The sequence below is a fragment of the Nymphaea colorata genome, chromosome 6 (genome assembly GCF_008831285.2).
Source record: "Nymphaea colorata isolate Beijing-Zhang1983 chromosome 6, ASM883128v2, whole genome shotgun sequence".
In the NCBI taxonomy this organism is placed as follows: Eukaryota; Viridiplantae; Streptophyta; class Magnoliopsida; order Nymphaeales; family Nymphaeaceae; genus Nymphaea; species Nymphaea colorata.
The window spans coordinates 17,582,628-17,596,658 of NC_045143.1; the positions used below are offsets into that span (position 1 = coordinate 17,582,628).

Below are 14,031 nucleotides of genomic sequence, written 5' to 3' on the forward strand. Positions count from 1 at the left end.
TGGTCGTTGTAGATTGGCTTCCATCATGGACATGAATTGTCCTAGTATTGAAATGTTACTGAATTATGCACGCTGGACGCTGAAGAAAAATTTGTCTTGATCTAGCTGCAATCTTAGTTTTCAATGAGTTCTTTCTAATTTGGAACCTTAAGGGCAAAAGTAATTCAAACATCAATTTCTAGTGACAAAACTGCAAGCCCCTCAAAGTGCGCATAGAACACAAGAAAATGTCAAACAATACTTGGCTACAAACAGAAGTGCAAAATACAAGATAGACCCATAAGTGTTATTGTCAAAGAAAAAAAGTCTTTCGTACATTGCTAATGTTAGTATTTTGATAAATATCCTTGCAGTTCACGTACGAAATAGAAAATGAAACTAGTTAAAGTTCAACAATAGTTACATGTGGAAGTCGACTTTCATAAGATTTGGGGGATTGTTTTGAAAGAAAACTCATCCGCCTACATATAAATGTCCCAACTGGATATTGTATAATCCAATTAATTACTTCGACGAATAATATATATATATATATATATATATATAGAGAGAGAGAGAGAGAGAGAGATTGAGCTAATCAACATATCCCATTCATTCGACATTAGCAACATCAACAAAGAACAGGACTACGGTAGAAATCCTTTTATTAGAATACTAATAATTTACAACAGAAGTATACTCTCAAAACGCCAAGGGGAGTGTCTCTCTCTCTCTCTCTAGAGAGAGGGAGAGAGAGAAAGAGAGGGAACCAGCACTTGGTAGAGAGTGGCGGCCCCGCAAGGGCAGTTATTGTGCAAGTAGGAGTAGTTTTCTATATATATATATATATATATATAGAGAGAGAGAGAGAGATAGAGAGAGAGAGGGAGAGAGAGAAAGCTTAGCACTTGGTAGACACTGGAGGCCAGCAAAGGCACTTGTTGTGCAAGTAGGAGTACTGAAGTATATACATATATATATATATATATATATATATATATATATATATAAAGAGAGAGAGAGAGAGAGAGAGAGAGAGGAAGCTCAGCACTTGGTAGAGAGTGGCGGTCCGCAAAGGCACTTATTGTGCAAGTAGGAGTAGCTTTCTATGTTCTGCAACTGTCCACCGTTCGGTATCCTTCCACATAGCCTATTGTAGCTCACGTTGAAGAGAGAAAGCGCCGGTACCTCAGCTGCCTGCTCCGGAATGCTACCACTTATCGCATTGTGGGAGAGATCCACATGATACAAGTTCTTCACAGGGAACACCACATTGGTTAGATCGAAATCGAAGAGATTCCGGGACAGGTCGATGTAACTCAGAGACTTGGATCGGTTGTTGAAGAGGTGAGACGGGTTGCCGACGAACCGGTTCCTCTGGAGTTCAATATGTTCAAAATCCATGCGGCCAAGGGACAACGGCACGGCTCCGGAGAGTTGATTAAGGCCTAGGTACAGCTCGGTGCCACGGAACCGGCCAGACGACTCGGGTATCGTCCCGGTGAGCTGATTCCGGTCCAGGCGCAACCGCTTCAGCTTGGGGAGGTCGAACAGGAACGACGGAATTGGACCGGTGAGCTTGTTGTAGGAGAGGTCGAGGTACTCTAGCTCTTTTAGTTGGCTGATCCAGGACGGAATTGGTCCGGAGAAGTTGGTGAACGCAATCCGGAGGAATGTGAGCTTGGTGAGCTTGGCAATGGCGGGGGGGATGTCGCCGACGAGGCTTCGGCTCTCTTTTATCTGAAGCACTATCAAATTGGTCATCTTGCCGAGCACCGGCGGGATGGTCCCGGTGATCCGGTCGTCAGAGATGTCAAGTGATTCGATCCAGCTCGTGTTCACATTGCACCCGACGGGCTTGAAGGCGCAGCAGTCGAAATCGAGGGTCATGTTAAAGAGCTGATCGAGAAGTTGCTTGTCCTCGGGGTGGCATCGGAAACGGGTGGCATGGGAGAAACTGCAAAAGAAAAGGAGGCAAAGGAGGAGGGGAAGGAGCAAGGAGAAGCGTGGCATTGCGATTGTCCCGACCGTCACTGCTTGGCTTACGAGAGGACTTTGTGGATTAATGGACGGAGTTCTGGACGAAGGGGAAGATGATTATGTAGGCAGGCGTGGAAGCCGCTTCAAGGGTAGCGGTCTGTCGCAGCCTGTGGTTTTGGAGGGCCGTGTTGTTGACTCTGATCTGGTGACTAACAATGGAGTACTTGGAAGATGAGGACGGAGATGGGCCCCGTTTTGGCCCTTTAAAAAAATATATTTGACTTGAGAGTCTTTTTTCTTTTAGGATGATAACGATGAGGATGTGGACAATTTCGTTCAAGGTACATGACATTGCACTTGGGGAGGTGATCTCTTTCTTGAAATGTTCCCCCGCAAGATTCCTTGTTTTTGGGTGTCATTGTCATGAAGTAAGGAATCGATACCTCTGGTTAAACTTAATTAAGCTACGCATGATGATATCTCTAATTGCCACGCTTAATTGCAAGTATATATATGATATAAGAACAGGTCTTCAGCGGCAATATGAATCTGCTTTTGTATTTGTAAAGCAACTCATATACGTTAACTTTTTCCAAAGTAGTATTTAAAGTTGATTTTTGATCACTCAATTCCTTTCCAAATAGTCGCCTTTATTTCCTTCCCTCATTAGACATCCCCCAGCTTTTCCTTTGGTGGCCAACCCTATGTTGGGTAAAACTTGTGGTGCACTGTTGTAAAACCTCAGGAGCAATTCATTTTATTAGAAAAGGAAGTAGATCAAATTAACAAAGATACACACAACTCATAACACTCAACTCTATCTTGGTACACCATGAGACAGACTCCAAGACCACTATTTGTAAGTCCAAGAGATCCCACAACCTCTCTCCTACATAATGACTGACATAAAGTCATGCCATAACTCCATTGCATTCATGTCATTAAACATGACATTAAAACATAAAGAAAACTCATTATAACTTAGTTGCCATGTCATAACTAGATGACTTTAAATTAAACATAAAAATTATCAATGCATTTAACGTGAAATTAACTCAGTAATAAGACTCTCAAAACCGATTTACACAGATGTATACACTGTGGCTTTAACTACCCACCATTATTCATTTATGTCATGCATTGCAACCCTCTGAATCATATCCATCACCATAGTCTATTTTGATTGGTGCTTCCTTTCTGGATCGAGATCGATGGAAGATGAACAAGGACAATGTGGGAGGAGACATCCTGCATTATTGCCATCAATATTGGCAGCCAACGCATTGAGGAAGTCGATTTTCCTTGATGGAGTTGCTTGTCAGCGAGCGTTTACATTTTAAACATTTTCTACAGCTCATTCACCTTCTCGGGTGCCTATCACAGAGGTCGTCCAGCAAGGGTGGTTCTTGCACCTTCCTGGTAAGAAATTCACTACTTCCATGGCAATTAGATGCAAAATGCAGGTAAATAAATTTCCAATTTCTTGCAAGACTGTTAATATTGTTACATAGTGCTCAGCCAAACATCTCCATTTGTTTGGAGATTGTTGCAAAGATTAGGGTTCCCCATCCTAATCTCACGAAAGTGCACAATAAAGAAAGCTAGAAAGCATGTTGAATGGACCATGAGTATACTTGTTCTGATTATTGTGCAAAAAAGAAACATTCAATGCCATGGCATAGTTAAGACAACAAAAAAAACAATTAAATGCTAATGAGACATGAGCCACAAAGGGTTTTTCACTTGGCTAGTGACTAGCCAATGTCAACTAAACAACTCCTAGGCATCAAGAAGATCAAATGCACTTGAAACCAAGAAAGTGCACGAGTTTCCTTGTTGTTTTAATTATTGTGCCCAACAAGAAACATTGATATAGATGGATTTGAGATAGATTAAGAGACAGCTAAAGCGATAGACAAAGAGGTTTCAGAGGGCAGAAGATGCATCAGCTAAGGGAGAGAGGCAGAGATAGAGATGAAGACATACCTCAAATGAAAAATCGCTAGTGTTTGCCTAACGCAGGCTGCTTGAATGGGAAAATAGTGAGATGCAGGTGATGGAGAGATGTAGTGGGAGACCCTAATTTCTTTGTCGACGCAGATGGAGAGATGCAGAGGGAGGAAGCATCGCCAACACAGAGACATCGCGTGAACAACTTTTAGTCTGAAGGATTTCATGGGAAAGGAATTTACTGGTGCAAGGAAACAGAGCACTGGGTCTTTCGTAGTGGTGCTACGTCTCAAAGGATCACCACTATGAAATTTATGGCACTTGACAAGGAAACACAATATCTCTATGTAAGTCAACGAGGAAGGTGCAAACCAGCTCTGGCGCTTTCGAACCCATTGTCAAAGCTCTTAGTGGCTTGCAGGCTAACCAGCGCCATAGTACTTTAATGTACTATCACGCTTCATGTCTTTGCGTCAGTGCTCATGTACAAATAGTGTCAGAAATCAACCGTTTTCTGGTAGTGAAAGCAAGGAAGAAGTGAGTATATATCATTACTGGATCGTGATTTGTCATTCCACCCAGCATTCAATATTTTCAAAACGTAAGGTAAAATGATAAATCGTGACCTAGTAATGATATATACTCACTGTTTGTGTTTGATGACCAAGTTTTCTTCAGCCTGAGTTTTCCATAACAAGCCTGAGGGTAAGATAAAAAAAGTACATGTTCTGTACATCCGTGCACTAAAAGGGCACTTAGGCAAATGTGATAAGTTTTTTCATTGAGGATAGTATTACAACATAATTTGCGGGCTACACACGTGCATGAAAATTTTATGCATAGGAGGGTGCACACAACTTGGTTTCAAAATAAAAACGTTTTAACAATTGAGGAACATGACATATTAGCAGTAAAAAAGGTAGATTGAAAAGCAGAAATAGACAAGAAGGAAAGATGTTCTAGCTGGGGATAAGGGAGCTTTGGGTTCAGAAGAATGAGATTGGGCCTGACAAACAAGGTTCTCCCAATGTCTGAACATCTTCCCCATCAGAGCATAAATATTGAGGAATTTATAGTATATGCAAATCGCCTCTAAGTTCTTGGGTCCACCTTTGGTGGTAATTCGGGTACTTGGCCAATGTCATGGTGAATTTTGGGTCTTAGATCTTGAGGTTCTTCTGTGGTCCAATATCCATCTCGAATTGTTTAGATTGGGCCTAAGTCTGGATCTACCTGCAAATTTGTTTGGAAACACAAAAATGCACTTAACCTCCTTTAAATTTATCTCTTGCTCAAACGAAATTTGAATCATGCTCCCAAACACTAGAAATCATAAATGTAGTATCGGTTTAAACAATAAAAACACACATTCATACATGAATATAGGCATTTCATGAATCATTACCCATGAAAAGCTACGATCAAGACGTTCAGTAATTGAATGGTAAGATTTATGGATGTTCAAGGATTTACGCGCTCATCAGTATAGGCACATTTTTAAGACTTCAACAAATAGAATGCTGCAATAAGCACGAGAAAATTCATTTTATAAGTATCTTGTGGTTATTTTAATCATTTACCCATATTGTGGGCAGATGGTTGTTCTAATTAAATCAACAAAAGCACATTTCCAGTTAAGGATGTAAAAAGTTGGCCAAATTGTTTATATATCTAAAATTAATTTTGATGATGTTCTCAATTACTAATTAATAAACAAGTGTACCCTCTTATTATATTTGACATACTCTATGTAATAGCTTGATGATTAAAAAGTTTCTAGGAGCCAATGAATATTCCCAAACTAAGTCTGCTTAAGAGAATTAAATTAACGGTCAACAAGACCTGGCATGCAATCAGAACATGATTACAAATAAGTATATATTTTCCTTTTAATCTTCATTTGAGCAACAGGAAATCCGTCTTCTGCTTGAATGTATATAGACCCCCTTTCTTTTGATTTCTACGTACCCAAATGCCTCCTAAGACATTTAAGACTGTTTGCCTAATTGCAATATTGGGAAAAAAGGTACATCCTTAGCCCTCTTCATTTTAAGACTACCATATTGGGCGTAAAAGCGAAGTAGTACTCCAGGGGGAAGAGACTAATTAATTAACCCGTGTTGAGTATCCCATGCGCCCACAAAGGTTAACACTGGGCTGAAACTGGCTGCCCACACAGGCAGCGGTTGTGCATGTAAGACGAGGCACCAAACTCTTGCAGTCTCCCTCCTTGTGGGATCTTCCCGCAGAGCCTATTGTAGCTCACGTTCAAGAAGTTCAACTTGGTGTCCTCGAGAATCTGATCAGGTATGCTGCCCCAGATCATGTTGTGAGAGAGGTCTATCCGCTCCAAGTTCCGAGTCGGGAAGACGACGTTCGACATATCGAACTCAAACAGGTTCCGGGACAGATCGAGGAACCAGGTCGACTTGGATCTGTTATTAAAGAGATGAGACGGATCGCCGGTCAGGTCGTTGTGCTGGAGGTCGATTTCATTGAAATCGACGGCACCTAGAGACCTTGGTATCGCGCCGCTGAGCATGTTGTACCCGAGCTTGATGGTTGGAAGGCTGTTCCTGAATCTGCCGAACGATTCTGGTATCGATCCGGTGAACCGGTTCCTGTCCAAAGCTATTGATGTCATCCTGGGCACCTCTGCTAAGAAGGCCGGTATGGAACCAGAGAGGTTGTTGAAGGAGAAGGTAATGGACTCGAGGTTGGTCAGCTTGTGCAGCCAATCTGGTATGGTTCCGGACACGTTGGTCCAGGTGATGCTGAACATCTTGAGGTTCACGAGATTGGCGATGAAGGAGGGGATCTCAGTGCGGAGATTGGGCATCTTATGGATGTCCAGATACTGTATGTTGGTCATCTTGCCAATGGCATCTGGGATCTTTTCTGCGTGATCAAAGTAAGCTAACCTGACAGAATACACCCTGCTGGTGTTGGGGTCGCATTGGAAGGCGTCATGTATGCGGCAGCAATCTTGAGTGAGAGTGAGATTGAGTTCGCTGAAGATCTCGCGAATGTTTTCAGCATCATCCTGATGACACCGCCACCGGAAGGCCGACGAAGTTATGGAGAAGGAGAGCAGGATGAAGAAGAAGCTCAAGAAAGAGTGGCGGGCCATTGAGAAATTGAAGATGAATGCAGCAGGCTAGCGTTCCTTTTTCTTTTATAATAGCGCGTGGCCTTTGATAAAATTATTTGATGTCCTAGCTGCTCCAGGGAATGTGACTTTTCTTTTATTCAAATTTTTTTGTTATTTTTATTTTCCTTGTGGCACTTGATAGGCTGTCTCTAATTAGTTCCTCCTTTATTGGAAATGTATGCGTCGTGGGTACAATTTTTTGAAACTTCCGAATTAACTTTAAAATACTCTTCTTTGCTTGTCGAAATTAAATAAACTTATGCAAGAACCAAATTACAAGTTTTGGATCATGGAGACCTTATTTGCATGAGAAAATAGCCCGTAAAATGTCAGTATACAGCTAGTTCGAGTAAATAAACTTTAATAATTTTCAATGGGGCAACAACCTCGTGGTTAATTCATTTTCTACAATAATTGTTTGTCATTAATAAAACAAACCCATACTTTTTACATTGTTAATACAAACTAAATTTTGGACCATTTCTATAGAAATATTTTTGCCAATTAACTCAGCAGCTATTACTAACGAGGTGTTCCAACGACTGCATGAAGCAAGGGCCGAACTAAAAATTTCTGCCCGAGGGACAGCGGTATTTAGAACTTTGAGGGGCAGAAACATGTAAATTAAGAAAATGGCTATGAGGTATCAATATAGATGGCCAATTCTTGTGGGTTTCTGTGGGCAACTGGCCACACAAAACCGCCCACCTGCCTCCTCTCTTACGACCAAGTTTTTTAAGCAAAATGTTTTCAACAGAAGGGCAAGCGACATATTTGTAGGAAAATCTAAAAGCTTCAGAATTGGACATTATTTTCTTCGTAAACTTAGTAACGACAATTATTGTAGAGAGATCAATTGGGTAAACGACATTTGAGGAGCATTTCATCCTGTAGCGAGAGAGAGAGAGAGAGGATCAGGCGGCTTGTGCGCGTCTTTTCTGTGTGGCTGCTAGCAGAAGCATGGCAGGAAGTGGAAAAGTTATGGTCAATGATGGTGGCTAATTACTTTTGTTTCTTTTCTGTAGACCCATGGCAGCCGACTCTTCAGTGAAGACTTGTTTGTTTTTTATGCAAAAGCAGACCACGAAAGGGACGAAGCGCGTGGGACATCCACTGTTTCTAGTGCTTCTTCCCTGAAGAATTATCCATTTGATTTATGTCTACAATGTGTAGTGTTACTGAATTTGACAACAGAAGCCACCGTTTTGGAGTCATCTGTCCAAGTGTCACCAGGTCCGACGTGAAGGTCCTATCCATTTCGAAAGCCGAAGGACAATATCGTCATTTCCTATATTAAACTTAAGAAGTGCTTAAATTTTTTTCGTTAGCAATTTGGCATTGGTCGGTAGCTATTACTGAAATGGTTTTTCTATTTCAAGTTTTTCAAATGCAGTCCTTCTTCCTCTCTTTTTTTTTTGTTATCCAATTGCATGAACTGCTCATCTTCGTTTAGCCAAGGCCGAAACCGGGGCTAATATCCCTCCAAACCGTGGCCAAAATAGTCTGGGCCACGGTTTTGTGCCTTGGCAATAGATAGTCTAAGCGGTCGCCTTGCACCTGCCTTGCCTTTCTCCTCCTCAAGCCCCTGCCTTCCATGTGGGACGTCGTCATTATGCTGGTCCTTGCCGGGTTTTTCCAATGATAATCTGTCCTTCCTACTTCCTCAATATTCCATCAAAGCTGTTTCGTTCTTCCTGAGAGAGGGAGAGGGGAGACTATAGCAATCCCTTGTCTCTCCTCTTTGGTCGTCTAAACCTCAATGAACATATGGAACTTCTTGCATCTCGAGGAAAGTATAAGCATAGACTTGTCCAGCGAGTATATCTGTTCAATTGAATTGGTATTCACTAACACATGCATAAACTGTTCCCAAAAGTAATTATGAACACTGCTTTTAGAAATGCATCATGTCGTTCCTAATAACTTTTAAGAATGGCCCCAAAAGTAATTATGAACACTGCTTTTAGGAATGCATTATGCCATTCCTAATAACTTTTAAGAATGTTCGTCTATGCTTTTAGGAACAGTTTCTGGCCATCCCTAAAAGTACATTTTGTTATTTATATGTTCAATTGAATTGGCGTTCATTAATACACACATATCTGTGATAGTGGTTACCATTTTTATTCCCCATAGACCTTTCATTTTTTTGTGTTTCCTTGATTTTCAAGATGGATATGTGAGGTGTGAGATTGGAGCTAATATTGTCAACATGCCTCAGCAACGGGAACCCATAGAAATCACTTTTAGTTTTTCCTCAAGAAAATGAAACCAAGGACCTGGTAAAGTTATCTTGTTGGTACATTTACAAATTGGTTTTCAATGCAGATGTGCTAGCTTGATGTCATTCTTATTATTGGCCATCTTCTATGCAACATCCCAAACTATAGGTATGTTTAGAATTAGGTTCTTTATTTTGTCGACAAGATTTGTTTTTTGTTTGTATGTATAAGTATGCTGTGTACTTTCTAATAGTTTGGATGTTTCAGATAAGATTGATACGATTGAGTCTGGGATGAATATCATCCCACTACAAACATAAAAAAAAAAAAAAAAAAAAAGCTTATTCATCTATTGAGAGGGAAGTTGTTTCTAAGGGACAGAAAAAACTTCAATAGTGTGGAATGACTTTACATTGGTCAAATTTAAGGAAAAAGAATATGCGAAATGCAAACATTGTGTTGAAGGATTAGATGGAGACAGTGCTAATGGGACTAGCCACAAAAAATGACACAAAGATTCATGTACTCAAAAACAAATTAATTATGAAAAATAACAGACTTTGTCATTTGTAATTAGTGAATCTAGTGCAACTTCACTTTGCCTACATAAATTTGATATAGAGAATATAAGGAAATGTGTGGCTAGGTGCACAATGATGTGTGCACTTTTAGTTTTTCAACTTATGAATATTATAATGAGCTTGTAAATGCATAAAATTCAAAGTTTTTTCCAAATTTCAAAATAATGCTAACAAAAGAATTTTAGCCAACGTTCGAGATTACGAAATTGAGATATCAAGGTTTTTTTCATTTTTCAAAATAATGCTAACAAAAGAAGTTTAGCCAACGTTCGAGATTACGAAAATGAGATATCAAAGGGTTTTCAATAATGTTCAGCGAGTTTCATTGACATTTGATATGTGGTCCTCACAACAAACATTAAAATACTTATGTCTGATAGCACAATATATTGATAGAGATCAGAAATTATATTTCTATCTACTTAATTTTGTACATGTGTCTCCACCACATAATGCAAATTGCATATGTGATGTTTTATCAGAATGTATTACCATTGAGTGGAAAATTCAATTGAAGTTATTTTTTATTACTATTGATAACTATTCAACACATGACAATGGAATTGGTTTACTAAAAGTGACCAAACAAAAAAAATAATATATCATTTCTATTGATGGGAATATACTTTCACATTCGTTCTGGTGCACATATTATAAATTTCATCATTAAAGATAGTATGGTTAATACAATTTCAAAAATTTGTGATAGTGTAAAATATGTAATGAGATCACCAAAACGACTACATGCTTCCAAGAAATGTATAAAGGCAATGGGTTTGGGTAGGAAAAAAAAGTTTAAACTACAATGCTCCAACTGAATAGAACTCTAGATATAACATGTTTAGAGATGCATTGTTATTTAAAGATGTCATTTAACAAATAGCTTCATGTAATCCTAATATGTATCTTTGCTTTCTCACAATGAGTAGTCTCATGCACCTGATTTATGTTAGTTTTTTAAGGTATTCTACATTGCAACGAATCTATTCCTTACTACTAAGAAAGTGACGGCTAATCTTGTTTTTGAAGAAATTGCATCAATTTACTAGCATTTCCATAGACATCGTGTGGCAGCAAATGAATATATAAGGACATTAGCATACAAAATGCAAGAAGTTAGGCCAGAAAGACAAAGCGAAGGTTAGAACAGGAATGAAGTCCTTAGCCTATTGTGCTCAAATGTGCTTCCAATGAATCTTGTCTGAATCAGCCAAAGTGAAGCAAGTGCACTTTTTGCATAAAGCATTTGCTTTTCAATTAGGGGAAAGCTCATGACGTTTGCCTCTTTTCTTCCCTTTGCCTCTTTTCTTCCCTTTGTTTGAGACCGATGTTCCGCCCTACACTTTTCAGGATTTGTCTAACCTCAATCAGTGACCTTTAGTATCATGAACCATGAAAGACAATTACAATATCAAACCATGATCCCTTCTTTCAGCATTCAAAGTTGTCGTCAAAAAGAGATATGCGATAGCACTTTCCAGCAGTCCAGTTGACGGTTAGCATGTTGTTGCTGAAGGTACACATCCCTCTTTTCAGTGTTGATATACGAGAAATAGATGCTCAAATTGACAAATTCTTCAAGCATTATATTATTCTTTTTGAAATTGCATATATTTTAGATCCTAGGTTCACATTGTCGTACTTGATTTTTTGTTTGATAGTTTGGATAAACCTAATACAATAGTAAAATATGAGATCATAGATAACACCCTTCATAAATTATATGCTCTGTATAGAAACATTTATGGTGATAGTGCTGCAAGAGATATAGAAAGGGGCAATACATCTACTTCCATAATTACAAATGAAGAATATAGAAGTTTAACGAGATCTGAGTTCAAAGCATACTTTAGTATTTTATCATTTATAGTGACTCGTATAGATTTGAAAAAATATTTGACTAATCCAATGGAAGAAATTTTACCTATTGAAAACTTCACATATTTTCTTGGTGGAAGGTGAATGAAAACAAAATAAAATTTTAGCCAAGATAGTTGTAGATGCATTAACAATTCTTGTATTTACAATTACTTCAAAGTCGACATTTAATATATCAAGAAGAATTCTTAATGATTATCGATGTTCAACCACTCTTAAGAACGTTAAAGCATAATTTGCACATGGAGCTGGATTCGTGATGAACACAACTTGTATGAAGTGCAAGATGTTCATCGTTCAATCTAATTTGTTTTATATATTAACATAGTACTATGCTTACATTGATATGTGTTACTGTTCTCATGACGACAAAAAAAAGTTGATGAGGAATGCTGATACAAGCATGATTATCATGGTAGATCTTTTTCAATTTATAATGTTTTGTATTTATGTAATTTGTAAACTAACTATTGAAACTCTTTTGCAGACAATATTTTTTGTGATGCTAAGGAAGCCTTGGTGTTTGGTGGTTTCTTTGTTGATTATAATAACTTGTAAAACTATTAAAACTCTTGGATATGTAAACTATTGAAACTCATGATTATTTCTTCGAAGTTAATGAAATCTTCATATTAATGTTATTATTTTCATGTTAGCATTTGGATATATTACTATTTTGGACTGATAGTCTGATAGCAAACTATTTTGATATAAGTTATTGTGACTTTAAATTCTTATGATTCAGGCATATCTAATCTAATGAAATTCAAAAGATGTTTGAGATAGAAGGTGATGTAAGATCTTGTGATTTTAAACTCTTACATGAAAAGTGCGTGAACGATGATATCATTTCGTAGCAACTAGTCATTGTATTTCAGATCCAAGGATTTGTAGATGGAGTTCCTAAATTTGCAATTCTAGAGCGATGAATTTATAGTGAGCCTTACGTTAAGTTAGACCATAGGGTCTCTTATATATTCTTCAAATTTAACTCTAACCTATTTGAATGTTGTCTAGCGCTCTAGCTTATTTCAAACTCTTATATAATCAAATTAATCGAAGTTATGCATCAAGATCTTAACCCACAATTGAAAATTTATTACAGAAACAATATAAATGTCAAATAGATATTTACTTTTTGCCATAAAAATGATATAAATGTCAAATTTACTGGAGAAGTGAGCCAAATGACGTGTTTTTTAAAATGCACAATTATGCTGACCGGCCTGGCCTGGCCCATCCCGTTTTGCTTAACCAATTAGAAATGGGCCGGGCCTTGGGCTGGGTGATGTTGGCCCGGTACATGGCTCAGCGCAGCCCGTTTAAAAGCAGGCCAAGTAGCGGGCCAGCCTAGTAAGTGCTGGGGTTGTAACCAGGCAGACTTGTGGTGGGCTGACTCGGCCCCATGCCTAGGCCTAGTTGTTTGTGCTGTTGAATCAAACCAGTTTTGGTAAGAACATACCAAACCTTACGATTCTATTGACACATTGCCCTCAGGTCCAGCCCCATCATCCTATAGAATTAATAAAAATGCGAATATCAATTATAAAATTGTCAAGTTGGACGAAGCAAAAAGGGATGATGAGTCGGCATAGAAAATGAGGGTAAAATTTGAGAAAAAAAAACAATGAATATCTTCGATGGATATCTTGTGCGAACCGGAACAGAACGTCGTCATCATCACCGAAGAAAGGTGACGCGGCTTCACGCGCTTTCGCATGCGCTAAAAGAGGCGGCTTTTGTATCGTGTCTATTTATTGCGAGGCTGCTATCAGAGGCTCCCCCTAATGAAAGTCATGGCGGAGAGCGAAGACTTTGTTTCTTCTTTAGTTGACCCACAAAGGCATTAAGGGAGGACTTATCCTTTTCCCTCAAAGGAACAAGAGGAAGCGCGTGAAGAATCCACTGGTTGTCTGCCATCTTGTGCTCAAATTTCAAGAATGTGTGTCACTGTTTAGTGAATAACAGAAGCCACAGTACTTTGTCAATCAACTTTAAAGGGCACTCTGTGCGATGGGTACCCTCTAGAGGGAACGGGCTTGAAGACAGTGAACCCTTTAGTCCTCCTGTCCCTTCACGCCCCTCTCCCTCTTACGGGCTTCCTACACTACCAGCTCCACTTGAAAGTGATGACCTTTGATGTGAAGTTTAATTCGGTTTGCTTGTAGAGCAAAGAGAAGTGTACAATTTTTTGTAACACTATTCACCTCATGGGCTAATTTTCTTTTGAACGTTTTCAAATTAGTGCTCCACGTTTCTCTTATTGAGGCAAATTAATCGATACTTGAAG

At 38.9% G+C, this 14,031-nt stretch overlaps 2 protein-coding genes across 2 annotated transcripts; both read right to left on the bottom strand.

Annotated features, from left to right (window-relative positions):
* Positions 1-627: 627 nt before the first annotated feature.
* LOC116256542 (polygalacturonase inhibitor-like) lies at positions 628-2,080 on the bottom strand. Its single transcript, XM_031632935.2, has one exon. It carries the CDS (start codon positions 1,990-1,992, stop codon positions 1,024-1,026), a length of 969 nt encoding a protein of 322 aa, XP_031488795.1. The 5' UTR covers positions 1,993-2,080; the 3' UTR covers positions 628-1,023.
* A 3,975-nt stretch (positions 2,081-6,055) lies between these two features.
* On the bottom strand, positions 6,056-7,039 carry LOC116256348 (polygalacturonase inhibitor-like). The gene has a single exon (XM_031632701.2). It carries the CDS (start codon positions 7,037-7,039, stop codon positions 6,056-6,058), a length of 984 nt encoding a protein of 327 aa, XP_031488561.1.
* Between the last annotated feature and the right edge of the window lie 6,992 nt (positions 7,040-14,031).